This window comes from Tenrec ecaudatus, chromosome 6, assembly GCF_050624435.1.
Source record: "Tenrec ecaudatus isolate mTenEca1 chromosome 6, mTenEca1.hap1, whole genome shotgun sequence".
NCBI lineage: Eukaryota > Metazoa > Chordata > Mammalia > Afrosoricida > Tenrecidae > Tenrec > Tenrec ecaudatus.
The window spans coordinates 5,707,979-5,727,427 of record NC_134535.1 but is presented as its reverse complement, the minus strand read 5'-3'; the positions used below and the strand labels follow the sequence as shown (position 1 = coordinate 5,727,427).

General features: G+C 57.2%; 1 protein-coding gene across 2 annotated transcripts in view; it reads left to right on the top strand.

Moving 5' to 3' along the window:
- PRR5 (proline rich 5) overlaps positions 1-12,453 on the top strand; it is a 29,762-nt gene extending 17,309 nt beyond the window's left edge. Inside the window, exons 4-8 of one of the 2 annotated variants that reach the window (XM_075553512.1) lie at positions 323-380; positions 4,577-4,668; positions 5,284-5,424; positions 7,015-7,150; positions 9,335-12,453. In XM_075553512.1, coding sequence (XP_075409627.1) covers positions 323-380; positions 4,577-4,668; positions 5,284-5,424; positions 7,015-7,150; positions 9,335-9,732 — 825 coding nt within the window. In that variant the 3' untranslated portion in view covers positions 9,733-12,453. The remainder of the gene's footprint in view (positions 1-322; positions 381-4,576; positions 4,669-5,283; positions 5,425-7,014; positions 7,151-9,334) is intronic. The other variant, XM_075553513.1, reaches the window with a different exon arrangement.
- The last annotated feature ends 6,996 nt before the right edge of the window (positions 12,454-19,449 follow it).

Here is a 19,449-nt window from a genome sequence, read left to right as displayed (position 1 = left end):
ACCGAGGACTGTCCACTTGTGTCCACCCCAGTCTGAGGGACCGGCCCCGGGATCCCTGCTGTGGTCTCGGCCGAGATGTGAGCCCCTGTGCAGGCAGTCATCCACCAGCCAGGCCTGCTTCCACTGCACCTCCTCCCACTGAGGTCCTCTGGCACAGACACCCTCGGCCTATCTCGGGGGGCGCCCCTGGCAGCACAGGTAGGGTCAGGGCAGGCCGAGGGTTCCTGGTGAGCCCCTTCCTGCCCTGCTGAGGCTCGGGACCCTGCTGGCTGCCTGGCCAGCCGTCCAGTCAGCGATCAAGGCCCCTGTGTCCCCTTTGCAGAACCAGCTGCTGACCAAAGGCATGGTGATCCTGCGGGACAAGATCCACTTCTACGAGGGTGAGTGCTGCCGTGGCCGGGCAGTAAGGCAGGCTGGCATGGGGGGTTCCAGAAGTGGGGTGCAGCGACAGGCAGCACCAAGATTCATACCCTGGAGAGGGCGGTGTCAGAGATGCATCTGGCCACGCACATGGGTCCAGTGGGGCTCACCTCATTGCCCTGTAAGCAGAGTCCCACTCCAGCGGCCTGAGAAGCCCGAGGGCCTTGGGGCCTGTAAGGACTGGGCTTGGCACTCGCTGTGATCCTTTCATCAGGAAGGAGGACAAGTCCCGGAAGCAGAGGATGGTGGCGACGGAGGTCACTTCAGGGCCGAGCTCTGGAAAGGCTTGCTGGCAGGATGCCACCTCTGCCCTCAGAAGAGCAAACTGTAGAGCCGGAGCAGGCCCCATCCTCCAGGGCATGCCCACCAGGAAGCCTCGAACCTGGCCTCCAATACGAGTCAGTGGACCGACCAGTGGTCTTAGTGGCAAGGGACAGAAACAGTTTCCGGTAAACAGGCCTGGAAGGAGACGTGTAGGAAGCCTCTCAGGGAGCCGCTGACCTCCCAGGACAGACGCTGGACGACCAGGCCGGATAGGGACAGAAGGCAGCCCAGCCCGGGCCTCACTGGCAACATGTTACTAATCTCTGCCAGTGGCTATTCTGAAATGTTTGGCTATCAGCATTCCTTTATGCTTTTAATAAGAGCTTGCTATAGAACGTTCTAGAAAACCCACGTTCACACACGTGTGCCTTCTTTGTCAGGGCAGTGACATCGCCACAGGTGTGTACCCCAGGGGCTTCCTAGGGGCCCTCCGGAGTGAGGGTGGGCATGGCTGAGGTGGGGGAGGAAGCACATGGGAAGGGGCCGGCACCGAGGTGGTGGGGTCTGCTCACACGAACCCTCGGAAACCTGGGGGGGTCCCCATTGGGCGCTGAGGACTGACATGGCAGGAGCAGATGAAGGGCCAGAGGCAGGATGCAAACCCCGGTCAGCCTGGCTCCTGAGCACACGCCAGTTGCCTCCAGCAGGACTCAGGGTTAGCAAGTCGCTGCATTCTGGGGCCCACATCTGAGGGGCTTGTGTGTGCTTCCTGTGGGCAGACTGCTGTCAGGCAGTGCAGAGCGTGGGGGTGGAGTGTAGGTGGGGCCTGGTCAGCACCAGCACCACACCAGGCCCAAGACTCTCGGAACAGCAACTGCCATAGGCAGGTTAGGCGTGCGCCTACTCCCAGCCCAACCCGAATGTTCCACGCCTGCTCCCCAAGTGTTGTTGACACTGACCACTTAGGGACACTGAGGCACTGTGCAGCTGCAAGCCTTGCTCAGGCCACACAGCACCGGGTTGAATGAGGGTGGCTGGTCGAGCCTGCTTTCAGCACCTCCCGGCTCTGCGGCCCTGCCCCCACCATTCTGGGGTCTGTTAACCCATTTCACAGAGGAGTAGCCTGAGGCCTGAGATGAGCCCGTCATGCTCCCGACCAACTCAGCTGTTGGTCCTGCATAGCCTGCGAGGGCAAGGGGAGGGGCAGCATGAGGGAGGGGAGACGGGTCCCCCAGCAAGGGGGCCCTCCCATGGCCCACTGCTGACTCAGCACATTCCTGACTACCCGACTCCATGTCCACCCAGGGACATGGCCAGAGAAGGGCAGCTTTGTGTGGCTGTGGAGCGCTGCCCACAGCGTCCATGCTTGCCAGGCCACCCAGGGGCCAGCAGTGCCCTTGGCATTCCCAGTCCATCAGCGTCCTGCAGACACAGCCCAGGGCAGGGTCAGTGTCCCCTTACTGCAACAGAGACCAGCAGCCACATGGGCCCAGCTCCCCAAGGCTCTGGGGACTGGGGTGGGGCAGAGATGGAGGGAGCCCTGGCCTGGCCCTGGAGGAGCTCCTGGCCTAGCCGGGGCCTCAGGCAGGGACCAGATGGTGGCAGTGTTTGTGATAACATCACAGTGTAGGGCAGGTAGAGCACTGGGAGGGGAAGGGTCCATTCCAGCCTGACCTTCAGTGAGAGCTTCCCGGAGGAGGTGACCCGTAGACAGGGTCTATCTAGATAAACGCCTGTCTCTCTCGACCCCCGTGCAGTGGGGGGTCAGAGACACCCCCTTTCTCCTCCCACTCTAGTCTGGGCCCAGAGGAAGCTCCAGACCCCTATCCTTGTCTTCAGCCCTGGCTCTGCTGGAAGGGGTTGAGGGGACCAGGGCCAGGACTCTGCTGCCTGCTGCTTCCCCACCCAGCTCAGGACCTGGGACAGGAGAGGCCCTTTCGCCCAAGACAGTACTGAGGCTCGGGGGCAGAACTAGACTTATCAGGTGCTGTCAGCACCCCCAGACCTCAGACCCACGCGCTCAGCCAGCGCATGGCTTATGCTCGGATGGTCTGGGGCGGTGTTTGACACTAGCCCTCTGGCAGTGTTTCCACCCCAGGACTGGAGAGCAGCCTGCTGAGCAGCCTGGGCCTGGCCGGCAGCCAGAGCCACCCCACGCCACCCGTCGGACCGAGTGGCCTTTGTGCACAAAGCCAGGGGCAGCCAGTACCCGCCTGCCGGGCGTTCCTTCAGCCACTCGGAAGAACGGGGCCAGATGTGGGCCACCAAGAAAGGGGGCCCAGGCTGGATGGGCCTGGGCTGCTCAAAACCAGACCCCCTCCAGGGCCCCAGCGTCATGGTCAGCAGAGGCAGCTTCCCTGCTGGCCTCCCATCCCCATGGAAACCAGATAGCTGGAGGCAGTCAGTGAGGTTTCCAACACAAGCAAAGGTTTTCCTTCTCCTCTGGGCGCCGACCGCCCAGATTGTGCCCAGCCAGTGGGTCCCGGGGCTCCTGGGAGGGGTCTGCCTGCTCCAGAGGCGGGGGCATTGTGGGGACACCGCCCTGCTCAGTCCTGCATGCCAGCAGCCTGCTCTCCAGGCCCCCTCCTCCAGGAAGCCTTCTCTGCTTGCCCCTCCCTCAGACACCCAGATGCTGTTATAAGGGGTCTCCTGGACTGCCGCCGGCAGCAAACAGGGCCCTGTGAGCACCGCCTCCTCTCTGTTCCCTCGTCTGCTCAATGGGCCTCACTCTTTCAGTGCCCTGCTTCCCAGGAGCCCTGGTGGCATAGTGGTTACACTTTGGACTGCTAACCACAAGGATGGCAGTTCAAAACTACCAGCAGCTCTGAGCAGGGAAGATGAGACTTTCTACTCATGTAGAGTTACAGTCTCAGAAACCCACAGGGGCAGTTCTACCCTGTCCTGGAGGATCGCTGTGAGTCAGAATGGATTCAGTGGCGGTGAGTTTGGTTTGGGTTTGGCCCTGCTGACTGTCCCATCCTAGAACTGGGGCTGTTTGGGCTCCACTGGGGCTCCAGTCCCCAGGGTAGGGCCTGACACAGCAAGTGCTCTATGAATGCTTGCTGGATGGGGTGGGCGGAGAGCTGGGAGTGTCGGCACAGGGAAGAGGACAGAGATGGTGGGTAGGTACTTGGGTGGATCATAGATGGGTGGGTGGGCGGAGGATGAGCGGGTGGGTGGTGGATGGTGAGTGAGTGATTGCTGAGGGCTGGATGATCGCTAGATGGCAAGTAGGTGGATGGGTGGGTGGGCACATGGAGTTGGGCAGATGAGTAATAGACAGTGGGTAGATAGATGGGTACGTGGAGGGGGAGGGGGCTGGATCACTGGGTGGACGGTGGACAGGTGGAAGGGGGATAAGTGGATTCTCCGACTGCCTGGTGGGCTACCAAGAGGGCTGCGTGAGACGGTGTGTGATCTGAGACTCTTTTCGGAGTCTCTCTCGAGGACAGGGACTGACAGCTGGCATTTTCCAGCCCCCACCTACACAGAGCCCCAGTTTCATCTCCAGTCACCCCCTTTCACACAGGGGGAGACTGAGTCATGCCAGGGTTAAGTGGCCGGCCTTGGGTGGTGGAGCCAGAAGTCAGCCTCAGGTGGACACGTGGGGGGGGGGGCAGTGCAAGGTGACCCCAAGTTCCAGAGGAGCTCTGAGTGTTTCTGGGGATGAGGTGACCATCTCATCTGGGCCAGCCGCGAGCACCTCCAGGCTGAAGTGACTCCGAGTTCTCCATGAGCCATGAACCCCCCCCCAGGTGTGAGGTGATCCCCAGGTGTGAGGTGATTCCCAGTTCTGAATGAACCATGAGTACTTCTGAGGCTCAGTGGGTGCCCAACCCCACCCCCCGTCCTGGGCCAGCTGTGAGCACCTAGTAATGGCTCTGCCCTACAGGACAGAAGCTGCTGGACTCGCTGGCGGAGACCTGGGACTTCTTCTTCAGCGATGTGCTACCCGCCCTTCAGGCCATCTTCTACCCAGTGCAGGTGAGAGCCCCTGGGCGCAGACCCAGCCCACCCGGGAGGGAGGCATGCTGACCCACTGCTGGACATCCTCCCGCTGCAGAGCAGGGCCCAGCCCCCTCCTGTGGGCCCTGGAAGCCCAGCACGGGCCATAGCCGTAACCCTGGATAGATGGCACCCTCTCTCCTGGGAATGAAGACCCTCAGAGGCAGGGGTGGGAGAGAGAAGTGGGGTGGGTGCTGGCCCCAGAGCTGGGAGGGGGAGCAAGGCCTCCCTGTTCCTTAAGGAGCAACATACACCCACTTCCCTGCTGGGGTCGGACACCTGCTGCACGCAGCATTCTGGCCACCCCTGGCTGTAGGTAGGTCCCGGCTGACCCTCCCGGGACAGAGGACCCAGGCCCCCGACCACAAACACTAGCCCCAGGCCTGGGAGTCCCCATGCCACCCTCACTCCTGACCTGCTGGCTGCAAACTCAAGGGTCATCACTGACGCTTTTTTTAGGGGTGACGATGTCCCTGCATCCAGGGCAGTGGGTCTTCGAGGGGACATCCTGGGTCTCAGGGCCAAGGACACGTCTGTGGGTGAGGTCCTGGGGATCCCTCTGTGACAGACAGTGGGGCACATGGGTGTCTGCAGGGCAAGGAACTGTCTGTGCGCCAGCTGGCCTTGCTGCACTTCCGGAACACCATCACGCTGGGCGTGAAGCTGGAGGACGCACTGGCCCGCTCACATGCCCGAGTGCCCCCTGCCATCGTGCAGATGCTGCTGGTGCTACAGGTGAGGGTCTGCCTCAGGGACATGCTGACACCTGACAGCCCCCACCCCCAAGCAGGTGTCAGCTACAAGCTACTGGGTGGGGCTGAAGAAAGGGGCCAGGGCTGGATCAGGGCCTATGGGGTGGTCCGGTACCTGGGTCTGGCTCCTCCTGCTGCTGCAGGAGATGCCACAAGGGGGAGCTTGCGGAACAGATGTGCTTTCGCTCTCTGTGCAGGAGGTTGGGTGGAACTGGTGTCTCGGCCCCTCTACACCCAGCGGCCTTGCCTCCTCAGACCCGCGTGTGCATGCTCTGTCTGTCTGGGCTGCTCTCTCTCTGACTCAGAGAGGGCCTGGCTGCAGGGCCCACCAGGCCTGGGCAACAAAACCCAAGCCCAGGCACCCCACTACCACCACTGTGAGGGCTGGTGACATGTCCCGCCTCCCCACCCTGGGGGCTCCCGGAGCATTCTTGTATGGGGTTATTTGCCCAAAGGGGGGGGCTGTTGGTTGGGTTTGAACCACCAGCCTTACGATACGTACAGACCGTGGACAGTGTGCCACCCTGGGGACTCCTGTAACCCAAGCTGGTCTCACGGATACAGAGGACGGAATCCCGGCCACAGGCCTAGGGGGCAGGGTTCTAGGGAGTGCGGGTGAAGGGACTTCTAAAGTCTGGGGGCAGTGGGATGTCCCAGTGTGATTAATGTCGTTCCTCCCCCCCACCGCCCCACCCAATGCAAGGGGTCTTCAGAAAGTTTGTGGAAACACTATCCTCTTTTCTGTTTCTCCTCAAACTTGTTGACGCTCCCTCCCATTCCCAACTCTAAACTTGCTGTCAAGTGATGCTGGACAGGGTGGAACTGCTCCGTGGCTTTCCAAGACAGCCGCTCTTTAAGCAAGTGGAAAACCTCATCTTTCACCAAAGAGCAGCTTCTGGTTTCCAACTGCTGGCCTTGAGCTTAGCAGCGCCATGCGTAACCTCTGTGCACAGGCTCCTTCCCTTGCACCCAGTGGGACAGAAACCTCACTGGCTCCTGGGTCTCCTGTAAAGATCCCCAGTGCGGGGAGCTGGCCTGCTGCACTCTAAGCAGGAAACTCCCCAATGGCCAGGACTTAGTGTCCCTGGCTAAGCAGAAAAGTCCCCAATGGCCAGGACTTAGTGGCCCTGGCTCCTATCCACGGAAAATGGGCTCTATAGTAGGGCAAGTGGGTGGAAACTTCCTGCCCGCCTCAGACCTGCAGCTTCTTCCCCAAACCCCAGCTCCACAGGGCTTTCCAGGGCAGAGGTTCTAGGTGGGGGTTGCCAGCCCTTCTAGGCACGGCTGAGTGGGTTTGAACCGCCAACCTGCCATTCGCAACTGAGCCTGTTCACTGCTTGCAGTGCAGGTGGTTCCTTACACAGTGACAAGCCCCAGGCGTACCGGGGGATGTTGGCTGTGTCCCTGGTGGCTGCTGGGCAGCTCCTGGATGGGCTGGTGCTGCCACCTGTTGCCCGTGGGGCCTCCTGCAGTTCCCCAGTCTGACTGCACTGTCCAGAGGCCTGGCTGGGAGCGGGGAGGGGAAAGGGGCACAGCTTAGGCCAGTATACCTGACCCCTCCTTCCTCCCACAGGGGGTGCACGAGGCCAGGGGCGTGACTGAGGACTACCTTCGGCTGGAGACCCTGATCCAGAAGGTGGTGTCACCCTACCTGGGCACCTACGGCCTCTACTCCAGCGAGGGCTCCTTCACACACTCCTGCATCCTGGGTAGGTCCCCTGGGCCTGGGGCGAACAAGTGGACAGATGAGCAACCAAGGCAGCCTCCCAAGAACCCCACGGTAGAGTGGAGGCTGAGCCGGATCAAACTCAGGATTAGCCTCAGGCATTCAGCAAACCTGCCCCCCACCCCATACACACACCCATATGTGGTAGGAGGGCTGCCCCAAAGTGTGTTGGGCCCCCACCTTCCCAGGAGGGGGGCTCTGTGTTGTGCAGGACAGGGTGGCACAGGGGCTGGGGGCGGCCCTGGGGCTGGCATGTCCAGCAGAGGCCAGCCAGCTCGCTCACTGGACAGGTTGACCCATCTCTTCATCTGCATCACGAGGTCCCACCCCTGGCCACTCTCTCCCTTCATGTGCACGTTCAGCAGAGACCACGGCCCCTCTCCCGGTGCCCTTCTATAAGCTTCCAGCCACCTTTCTGGACTGCAACCCAGGTAGCCTGAGGATGTGGTCAGAGTCCAGCAGAGGTGGAGGGAGGTGACATTCGGGGTGGGGTGAGGCCCTGGAATCTCTCCCAGCAGCCTTCCTGAGGGAACACGCCCCCTGCCACCGCCCCCTCCCTGCATTCAGAGTGGTGTCTCAGTGCAGGTGCCAGTCCACCACCAGGCACAACCCCACCTGGGCAGACCTGCAGCCCAGGAGAGCGTTGTGCCTCCAGGTGGGACCCCAGCCCCAGAGAGGGGCTCCCAGGCCAGGTAAAGCCCCCAACTGGTGGCCTCATGCAGCCCTGCCCCCAAGAGGCCACCATCAGAAACTGCAGGGACCTTTCCCACTCACCTACCTGGCCCCTCCCTCAACTGCCTTACTGGCAAGGACCCCACTTCCCAGGCTCCCCCCTCGGCTCCCACTCCCACAAAAGCCACAATTTTTTTATTGGAGACTCTTACAGTTCTTATCACAATCCATACATCTTTTTCAAATCATTTTCTTTCTACTTGAGCCCTTGGTATCAGCTCCTCATTTTTTTCCCTTTGATAATTTATCTTTTTTTTTTTTTCATGTCTTACACCGACTGCTGCCTTCCTTCACCCACTTTTCTGCTGTCCATCCCCCTGGGAGGGGCCCCATAGGTCGATTATTGTGTCCGGTTTCCCCCTTACCCTCCTAGTATCACTGGACTCTTTGGCAGTGAACATGCCGTGGTCACCAGCGGCAACGTCCAGAGGCTATATGACACCCACATAAGACTTCTAGGCCTTGCCCCTCCCTACTGCATCCACTGTGCCCGCTAGACACTGCCCATCGTTCATCCCACACCCCCTCCACACTTGGACATCAGAGACATTGAGGCCTGACTCCCAGAAGCCCTGTCGGATGGAGACATAGCACAAGCAGCGTCTGGGGTTCCTTTACCCCCTGTCCCATCCCCGCCCCCCAGTGTGGGCAGAGAGGCTGGGACCCCAGAGGAGAGGACTTAACAAGGTCAGAGAGGGAGGGGCCTGGTGTCTGCTGGGGACAAGACCGGCTCCTGCCCCGCCTTCTGCCACCTCCCCTCCTGTCTGTTCCTTGGCCGATGTCACACCCCACGTGGCCCAGTACCTAACAGGAGTGTGTGTGTGTGTGTGGGGGGGGGGGTGTCACAGAGCCTTCATCCGCATCCCCTTACCTTGTCACGAAGGAGTGCTGGTGGCACTGTGGTTAAAGCACTCGGCTGCTCACCGGAAGATTGGCCTTTCAAACTCACCAGCTGCCCAGCGGGAGATAGCGGAGGCTGTCCACTTCTGTAAGATGGACAGCCCCAGTGGGGCCCTTCTGCTGTGCCTGCCCCTCGCGTTCCTCACTCCCTGCCACCCAGTCACCCATGCGACCCTGCAAGACAGGGTCAAACGGCACCTGTGGGTTCCTGAGACTGTGCATCTTCACAGGAGTAGAAAGCCTCGTCTTTTTCTCCGGGAGCAGCTGGTGGTTTTGAACTGCTGAACCTGGGGTGAGCAGCCCCTCGAGTAGACAGCGTGTCCCAGGCTCCTTACTCTGCCCTGTGGGTCGCTGCCAGTTGGCATGGGCTCAATGGCAGTGGTGAGTGGGTTTGCCTCGTCCCTTTGTGTGGAGCAGGGCACTCAGTAAGCACTCACCAGGTGGCCTCTGGCCCGCTAGGGCACCCAGTGTCAGCTAGGGACAGTGCCAGTGGGCGGGGTTCTCCCATGACGCCCCTGCTGTCCTCTCTCCGCAGAGAAGCACCTCCTGCGACGCTCCCGCTCGGGGGACGTCCTGGCCAAGAACCCTGTGGTCCGCTCCAAGAGCTACAACACGCCGCTGCTGAACCCTGTGGCTGAGCACGAGGCCGAGGCCACAGCGGGCGGCGCGGGCATCCGCCGGCACTCCGTCTCCGAGATGACCTCCTGCCCCGAGCCCCAGGGCTTCGCCGACGAGGCCGCCTACTCCGGGCCCTGCCCCAGCAGACTGCAGCCCAGCCCTGGCTCCCCACTGGCCGACAGCCCTGAGCACCTGGTGGACCAGATACTGGAGTCGGCTGACTCGGACACGGAGGGCATCTTCATCGACTTTGGACGGGGCGGCCACACCGACGATGAGTTTGAGGGCAGCCGGGGTCGGCAGAGCGTCGTGTGAAGGACTGGCCGGCCCTGCGTGCACGCGTGCAAGCCTGAGTGTCGTGTGTGTGTGTGTGTGTGTGTGTGTGTGTGTGTGTGTGTGTGTGAGAGAGAGAGGGAGAGTGTGAGTTTTTTTACTCCTACCCTCACTGGGCTCCGTTCACTTTCGTATTCTGGAATCATCTTTGTTAGAAGCCGCCCTGCCCTCCCAGCTCGACCCAGACCTCGGCTACCCTCCGTCTGGGGTCCCAGTGGGGGACCCCCTCGTCCTCACATCCACAAGGTGGGGTTGGCTGCTGTCCCCGAGGATGACGACCCCGGCCCTGTCCCAGGTTGCCCTGCAGCTCCCATCCCCCACCCCACTCTGCTGGGGGCCCTGGGGCAGGGAGGGTGGAATAAAGTCTGCCTCCTTCCTTCCTGGCTCATGACTGGAGAGGACAGGCCAATCTGCCCCATCCAACCTGAATGTCCTTCCATCTCAGCACTGCCGCCCAGCCGTAGGGGCTGCTGCTGCTGGCTGCTGCTCCTGGCGACTCCAGGAGGGAGGGTGGCAGCTGGGGCAGGGCCTAAGGGTGGGGAGGTGGAATTTGCTGGCCACACCTGGTCCCTGAGGGCTGCTGCAAGCAGGTGTCTGCTCCATGGACACTAGAAACTATAAAGGAGGAGGCTGAGACCTGGAATGTTCTGAGGGCTTTGTGGTCCAGTGGGCAGTGAGGGCACCTGGCTCCTCCTGCCACTGGTTCTGGGGAGGAGGGACATAGGGGCTGTGGCCTCACAGGTCACCTGGTCCCTCAGGGAAACCGGGAGGCATGAGCTGGGGGCAGGGTGCCAGGAATAGCTGGTGGGCGGAGGTGTCGGTCATGGAGGAGCCGCCCACAGACCTGGAAGATTCCCCCAGACAGGGCATGCCCACACACAAGGCACCCAGTCCCTGGGGTCCTGGTCACGGGGCCTCCGGAAGCACGTACCACAGCTACGCAAGCACCCAGCTCACACAGACCTGAGAACCACTGAGGACAGGTGTCCTGCTCTCCCAGCCTCTGGGTGATTGGGGTGCCTGGCGGCTGTGTCACCTTAACCCCTGCCTCCATTGTCACAGGGTCGTTTTCCCTCTGTGGGCCCCTTCCTGCCCCCTAAGGCCTCGGGGTTAGCCCACCCTGATGAGCAGTGCAGGGGATTGCAGATGGATCTGCTAAGCACAGGCCGGCAGCTGTGTCCAGCAGCTGCTGTGGGAGAGGGGAAGCTTTCGGCCTCCATAGTCAGTCTGGGAAACGACGCGACAGTTCTACCCTGCCTTCGAGGGTCAGCGTGTATGAGTCAGAATCGACTCCGTGGCAGTAAGTTTTGAGACTATCGTGTAGGCAAAGCCTGTTGAATACACCAAGGCCTGTCAGAACCAGAAGTTTCCGTGGATGGGGGAGGGTGATGAGATGGGACGTCACCAGAAAAGACCCATCTCCGGGAGAGGATGCCACAGTGGGTAAGTTCTAGAGTCGGAGAAGAGGAACGAACAACCCTGCATGAGACTGACTGACCCCATAGCCAAGACCTGGGCTCAGACAGTAATGACCGGGCAGGGCCAGCTTTCATTCGGCCAGGGGTTGGGGTCATTCCGAGGCCACAGACAGGGAGAGCTGGTGCTCTGTGACCACCAAACCCAGAAGTCGACCCCGGCTGAGAGTGACCCTGTTAAAGGTCTCCAGACCAAGTCTTTATGGGAGCAGATGGTCTCATCTTTTCCCCAAGTTGTAGTTGGTGGGTTTGAACCACTGACCTGCGGTCCAGCACCTAACCCACAGTGCCACCAGGGCCCTTGTAATTTCATCCCAGTCCAATTAATAACCTCTGCAGAAATTTTATCTCAAGACCATATTCCTGAAGTTCCAGGTTGATAGTTTTGGGGGCAGAGGTTCAGTTCCAGGATGCTCCAGGACAACACCACCCCCAAATGTCTCCCATTTGACCTTTGCTTGTCTTACCAAGCTTCTGCCCAGTCTTTTTTTTTTTGCTTCTGCCCAATCTTGTCTGCTTCCTGCCTGGACTCGGAGTTCCCTGAGTCTGGAGGGGACCAGCCTAGGTACATGTCAGGCTGCCAGAGCAAGGTTAGCAGTTCAAAGCCACCAGCCGCTCCAAGGGAGAAAGCAAGTCTGGTCCTGTGAAGAGTCACAGCCTCAGACACCAACAGAGACCGCTCTGCCCTGCCCTGGAGGGTCACCATCAGTTGGCATCAACTCAACAGCACTTGAGTTTCAGGGTTCTGCGAGTGAGGCCCCAGGACCGGCAGCCTGGGCTCCACCAGGTTGGTTCTGACCCCAGCAACCTGACGTAGGACAAATGAAACTGCGCCAGTCCTGCCTGTGCTCACAATTGCTCTTGTTTGAGCCCGTTGTTACAGGCAGTGTCTCAGTCCGTCTCCCCCACGGCCTTCGCTTTTCACTTCCCTACACTGTGCCAGGCAGGATCGTCTGCTGCAGACAGTCTCCTCATCCTTGCCTCGAAGGGGTGGCTGGTCATGCTTCTCCCAAGGTTGCAGGGCATCTGGAACATGAAAAGACTTTTTTAAATCGTTTTATTGGGGCTCATCACCATGCATCCATTGTGTCAAGCACTTGTACATTTGTTGCCATCATCATTCTCAAAACATTTTTTTTCTACTTGAACCCTTGGTATCAGCTCATTTTACCCCTTCCTCCCTCATGAACCCTTGATAATTTATAAATTATTATTTTATCATGTCTTACACTGTCTGACATCACCCACTTTTCTGTTGTCCGCCCCCCAGGGAGGGTGCTATATGTAGATCTTTGTAATCGGTTCCCCCTTTCTACCCCACCTTCCCCTCCTGGTACCGATACTCTCGTTATTGGTCCTGAAGAGTATTTGTCCTGGATTCCCTGTTTCCAGTTCTTATCTGTACCCGTGTACATCCTCTGGTCTAGCTGGATTTGTAAAGTAGAATTGGGATCATGATAGTTGGCGGGAGGGGGAGCATTAAAGAACTACAGGAAAGTTGTATGTTTCATCGGTGTTATGCTGCACCCTGACTGGCTCCTCTCCTCCTTGAGACCCTTCTGTAAGGGGATATCCAGTTGCCTACATATGGGTTTGGGGTCTTCACTCTGCACTGCCCCCATTCACAATGGTATGATTTTTTGTTCTTTGATGCCTGGTATCATCGACGCATCGTGTTCACACAGGCTGGTGTGCTTCTTCCATGTGGGCTTTGTTGCTTCTCAGCTAGATGGCTGCCTGTTTATCTTCACGCCTTTAAGACCCCAGACATTATATCTTTTTATAGCCAGGCACCATCAGCTTTCTTTGCCACATTTGCTTATGCACCTGCTTTGTCTTCAACAATCTTTTCGGGAAGGTGAGCATTATGGAATGCCAGTTTAATAGAACAAAGTTTTCTTGCATTGAGGGAGTACTTGAGTAAAGGCCCAATGTCCATCTGCTACCTTAATACTAAACCTATACATATATGCACATAGATCTATTTCCCTCTTATAAATATATTTACATAATGTACATGCCTGTATTTAAGCCTCTATAGATGCCCTTTGCCTCCTAGTTCCTTCCTCTATTTCCTTTTACTTTCCTTTTGTCCCACTATCATGCTCAGCCTTTATTTGGGTTTCAGAAATTCCTCTGGGCTACACTGCCCATGATAAAGCCCTGTTGTCTCTGCAGGTCTATCTAGATATGATAGACGGAATAAACAATCTGGAGGAGAAAACACTGGGACCGACAGTTCTGGGGGGGGCATGGGAGTGGGGAGGCAGGGGAAAGGAAGTGGGTGTTAACAAACTTCGGGGACGGGAACAACAAGTGATCCAAAATGAATGGTGAAGAGGGTATAGGAGAAGACTCGTTACAATGGAAAGTTTTATTTAAGAAAAACACTTCCCCCTCAGGGGTCATGACCTTTCTTGGGTCCTCACTGCCTCATCTGGAAGAGTCCAAAGAGACTGTATCCTAATCATTTCTTAAACGTGTAAGATTAAACAGGGAGTTACAAAAGAAACCAAACCAAACTCACTGCCATCAAGTCGATGCTGACTCAGCACCGCCTCCTGTGGGCTTCTGAGACTTTTCAGGAGTAGAAAGCCCAGTCTTGCTTCCCCCCAGAGCTGCTGGTAGTTTTGAACTGCCAACCATGCAGATCTCGGCCACCAAGGAGCCCTGACTGAGGAAACCAGTAATATTGAAATAGGGTGTTCAAAGCTCTGTTTTTTAGAGCAATTTTAGATTTATAGAAAAATGTGCAGATAAAAAAGGATTCCTATATAATCCACTCCCACTTCCCATTGTTTCTTTAATTATTTACATCTTTTAGGAGAAACACGGGGCTTTCTCTCCAAAAAGAATTGCAGTCTGAGAAACCCACGGGGCAGTTCTATGCTGTTCTACAGTCACTGTGAGTCAGTCCTCATCCACTAGGTGGCAGTGAGTTTGTGTTTTGCAGGGATGGGTAGATTTGCTACAATTGTGGTACATTGTTACAGTAGGGATACATTGTTATTAACTAACGTCCACAGTTTACATGCAGGACTGACTGGGTGATGTAAATAACTGGTGATTGGCTGCTCACCTAAAGGCTGGTGGGGTGAACCCAACACACAAGAAAAGGCTGGCAAATATATATATGTGTGTGTGTGTGTATATCCAGCATATATATATTAGCCAGACGATCTATAAGGGATCAGATTGACAACAGCAACCTGAAAGGAGATAGACAGTTTAAGAGACAGCATGAATGTCAGAGGGAGGAACGACTCGGAAAAGAAGCATGAGAGTACATGACACGGGGAATTGAACATGGAGAAACGAGTTGTATGTTTTGCTGTGTGTATTCTCAACGACCACAACATAATCTAACAGTTCAAGGGGGCAGCCAAGAGCCTCCTATAGGGTAGCTCCACCCGGACCCACCGGGCTCACCATGATTGGGATCAACGCCACAGGGTGATGGGTTGAGTTGTGTTGGTTTGCCCCGAGAACCAGTGCCTGTGTTGTCTGTTCTCTGCCTCCTGCTGGGCTTCCTGGTTCTGGTGGGGCTGGCGGTGACCAACGCTGGCCAAGGAGTCTTGAGCAGGGGAATGTGGGTCTGACCTCCAGAAGGAAGGAGATGTTCCTCTATTTTCACCCCCTTTTCTGTGGTGGTGAATGCCCCAGCAGCAGGTTGAGTCCTGAGATATGCAGGGGTGTGGTTGGATGAGTAGATGATGGGGCGGAGGGTCAAAGCCCCTGACTTGAGGGAGATGCTTGTTACTGGAGCCCAGCCCAGCCCGTACTGACTAATGCATGCCTCTTACCCAAACACTAGAGAAATCCTTGGAGACAAGGCTGGTGGTGGGATATTGTGTATCACCACCACCCCTAGTGGTTCTCGTGTTACTGTCACAGAAATACCAGTGGCTTGAAAAAAAAAAGCAAATTACTGTAGTCCCTCACAGTGGGGGCGCTTGTTAGGTACCATTGAGTAGATTCCATCTCAGCAACCCCTGTACAACAGAACGAAACACCGTCCAGTCCTGCGCCGGCCTCACAATGCTCCTTATGTTTGAGCCCATTGCTGCATCCGCTGCATCCATCCCCTCAGCAAGGCCCCTCCACTCTACCAATGACGTCCTCCTCCAGGGACTGGTCTCTCCTGACAGCGTGACCACAGCGCGTGAGACAGCCTCGCCATCCTTGCCTCTGAGGAGCGCGCTCGCTGTCCTTGCAAGACTGATTTCTTGTGCCTTTGGTTCTTTCCATACTGTTCGCCGGCACTGCCGTTCAGATGCATCGGTCGTTTCTTCTGTCTTGTCTGCCAGTTTGTCGTTCTGCGGTGGCATGCGTGTGCTGATGCTGGGAGCTATGTCGCTGGTATTTCAAATGCCAGCAGGGTCCCCAAAGTGGACAGGTTTCAGCAGAGCTTCCAGGCTGAGAACAGACGATGGAAAAAAGAATAGGTTGTCCACTCCAGAGGGAGTAGCCGCAGAAAGCCTGATGGGGAAGCAGAGGGTCAGTAAGAAAGAGGAAAACCCTCAAAGAGATGGGGGACGTGGGGGCTGCCGTGCAGGCTCACATGGAACAGCAACTGTGAGTGAGGTGTCTGTGAGGATTCCAACACATGCTTTGGGGGTGCGCAGTTAAATCCATCACTCCCCTACAGCGCACAGCCAGGACTGGGGTCGGTCTGTGCTCTGTCACTGCCTTGCCGTGTGGCACTGGGCCAGGTGCCCCAGTCTCCCCCTCTAGCAAGGATTTTTCCAGATGCACAATTAAATCTGTGGCGGGCGGTGACGTGGAGGGGGGCGTGGGGTGAGGGGCGGTGATGAAAACACTCTGAGGAGACAGCAGTGTGCCAGGCAGGTGGGTACTTAATGGGTTGGGGCCTGAAAGTTATGGCGATGTACAAATAAACAGTTCTGTCCCCGAGGACTGGCCGGCCTCACTGGGATGGGTTCGAAAAGCACTCAGAACCGCTCAGACAGGTGTGACAAACTCCGGAAACAGTGCCATTGAGGTCGCAGCCTGCCTGGAGGATTTCCAGAGCTGACGCTTCTTCTGTGGCGAGGGCCGGCCCTCATGGAGCAGTGGCTGACTGCGAGATCAACAATTCTAATCCACCGGTCGTTCCCACCCAGAGAGATGAGTCTGTCAGATGCTGTAAAGTTTACAGCCTCAGGTGATTGGCGGTGGGGGGGGGGGGATAGATAGGGCAAGCCTTGAGAGAGGGGGTCTAATAAGTTGTCGAAGTTAGATGCAAAAGTCATGATCTCATATGCAACACACACACACCCTACAAGCACACACCTAATTCACCATAAAAACTCAAACAGGTTTTGAACAAAGATTGACAGCCTCAGAAAGCCACCAGGGCAGGTCTCTTCAGCCTGGCAGGGCCGCTGTGAGTTGAGACTGACTGGTCGGCAGTGGGTTTCGTTGCGAGGATTGGGGGAGCACAAAGCAGCGACATTCAGCAGGACTTCTCCGAAGGCAAAGTAGAGTCTGGCTGATGGGTCAGAGGGGAGTTTATGACAGGAGGTCAGGGGCCCCCACGGTTGTCGGAAGGGTGGAAGCCCGGGCTTGAGGTTTAGCTCTGGAGACACCCCAAAATCCTGAGATGGGCTTTGCCGGGCCAAACCGACAGAGGGGGTCTCCAGGTGAGAAATGAGAAAACAAAACAACAAGCCCCACGGCCGTCAAGTCCATTCTGACTCACGGCGAGCCGCTAGGGCAGGGTGGGCCTGCCCCTGTGGGTTTCTGGGACGCTGGACACCTTGCAGGAGTAGAAAACCTCCTCTTTCTCGCCGGGTGGCTGATGGTCCTGAAGTGATCTTACGGTCAGCAGCCCAGTGTGTGTAACCAGTTTGCCCCCAGGCCCCCCACGGCACAGTGACAAACTCTGAACCCCTGGCACTGAGTCAGTGTTGACTCGTAGCCAGCCCCGGTGGGTGTCAGACTATTGCTGCCCGTCAGAGTCGAAAGCCTCCTCTTTTCTCTTGGAGCAGCTGGTGGTTTTGAACTGGTGGCCTTGGGGATCCCAGCTCAACACTCCTCATAGGAGTCTCTATAACCTGTGATCCAGCGCCAGCAGCTCGTTCCCGGCACCTTTGGGGTTTGGATCCACCGGAAGTGACGCTGCTCTCTTTCCAGCAAACTGGGAGGAGGGTGTGAGCTTCCTGGGTGATGAGCTGCCACAGAGCTGGCTCCCAAGTCTTATATTTCATACCTTCCTGAGAGTCAGCAAAACAAGCGATGTGTCAGGGTCAGCTGGACGCCTGGATGGCCTGCGAGGTCTGGCTGACCCCTCCCAAGCTGCCTCACATGATCCCTTCCACCGGACATGTCAGGGTCAGCTGGATGATCCATCCCAGACTTACTCCAGGGATCTGTTCCACAGGTCATGTTGAATGACGCCTCCCATCCCCAGAGCAGGATAGGAACTGAGATGAGCCAATGGGCTCCTGCCACCTGACCCTATAAAATCCAACGTCATAGCCCTAGATGACATCAACTTCCTCAAGTCATGGGGTGACTTGCTCTGAGACATGCATCCACTGCTTATTAAATCTTTGTTCCACGTACCGTGTGTGTGTGTGTGTGTGTGTGTGTGTGTGTGTGTGTTGGTGACACTTGCTAGCTCTTTTCCGAGGAAGAAAAACCCAGTGACATTGACTCGCAACACACAACCACAAGTTTTTCTGAAAATATACAACGGGAGGGGGCAAGTGTTCAGGCAGCACGGGTAACCTGGGCAGCAGCGGGCCTTCAGGAAGCCAGTTCACCACATGAGGGCGGGGGGAGAACTGAGACGGCAGCTAGGGACTAGCATTATTCCAGGAGAAGGTGGGTCTGGGCCAGCAACACAGGCCACTTCGAACGACGGGTTAAAGGAGGTTTTCCTAGGCCACGGAAGGGGCGTTTCAGGGAAGATGCAGAGTTCCTGAGAAGACTGGTAAACTGGGGGGCGGGGTCGCTTGGAGCAGCCCACAGCTTGGTCTTCATGGGGTCGGCTCGAGACCAGCCTCCTGGGTCTTGGATTGCTCTCGTTGCCCAGGGGGCGACTTATCTGGACCCTCACTGCAGGAATTGTTAGCAAGCTCTGCCCTTCAGAAGGAGGTGGGTTAATTTCTAACTCTAATGGCAAACAGCCAAGATTTGTCGATTTGTCATGAACTCCAACAGAAGCAAGGAGGTTCCTCTGGGGACTTGGGTGCGCCTGGTCTCATAGGCAGGTGACATTTGGACACTGAATAAGGAGGATCAAAGAAGAATCGATGCATTTGATGGCGGTGCAAGAGAAGAACACTGACCGTGCCATGGTCTGCTAAAAGGACAACTCCAATCTGTTCTAGAAGAAACAAGGCCAGAGTGCTCCTTCAAGGCAAGGATGGCGAGACTTCCTCTCACGGACTTCAGGCATGTTGTCAGGAGAGACCGGCCCCTGGAGAAGGACCTCGTGCTTGGGAAAGTGGAGGGGCGGACAAAAAAGAGGAAGGCCCCCGACCAGATGGACGGACACAGTGGCTACCGCCATGGGCTCAGGCACGGAACACTTGTGAGGACGGCGCAGGACCGGGCAGTGTTTCATTCCGTTGGGCACAGGGTCGCTGTGGGTCAGAACCAAGACGATGGCACCTCACAACAGCGTTAGGAAGTCTCCTCCCCGTGGTTGACTTGGATCTGCCCTTATGAACCCTGAAGGAGCCCAAGTGGAGCTGTGGGTTAGGCAGCGGGCTGCTAACTGCAAGGTGGGTGGTTTGAACTCACCAGCAGCTCTAGAGGAGACAGATGAGCTGTCTGCCTGGGGGAGGCTGGGATGGACTCAGCGGTAGTGGGCTTGTGTTTGTGAGATTTTTGTTTTGTTTTAAACATTGCTGTCCCCGTGTCCTCCTCCAGCCCCCAAACCGGACCTAGCTGCTGAGCACATTCCAAGATGGTCCCTTTCTTTCCTTAAGGCACACATTGGAATGAGCCGGGCTGCAAAGGACTCTGGGTAGACCAGTTATCTGGCCACAGAGGAGCTGTGAGGTTCATTAGGCTAGATGGTCCCATATGGCCGGGGCATCTGAAAGGTGCCCACCTGCATGTCACACCAGGCTTCAGGAGGTTGGTCTGCTTAGCTGCAAATCAAAAGGGTTTGACTGATGAGGCCCAAGTTCATTTTTTCCCCCAAGTTCATTTTTGTTGTTAGGTGCAGCTGAGTCAGCTTCGACTCATCTCGACCCAAAACATCCTGGTC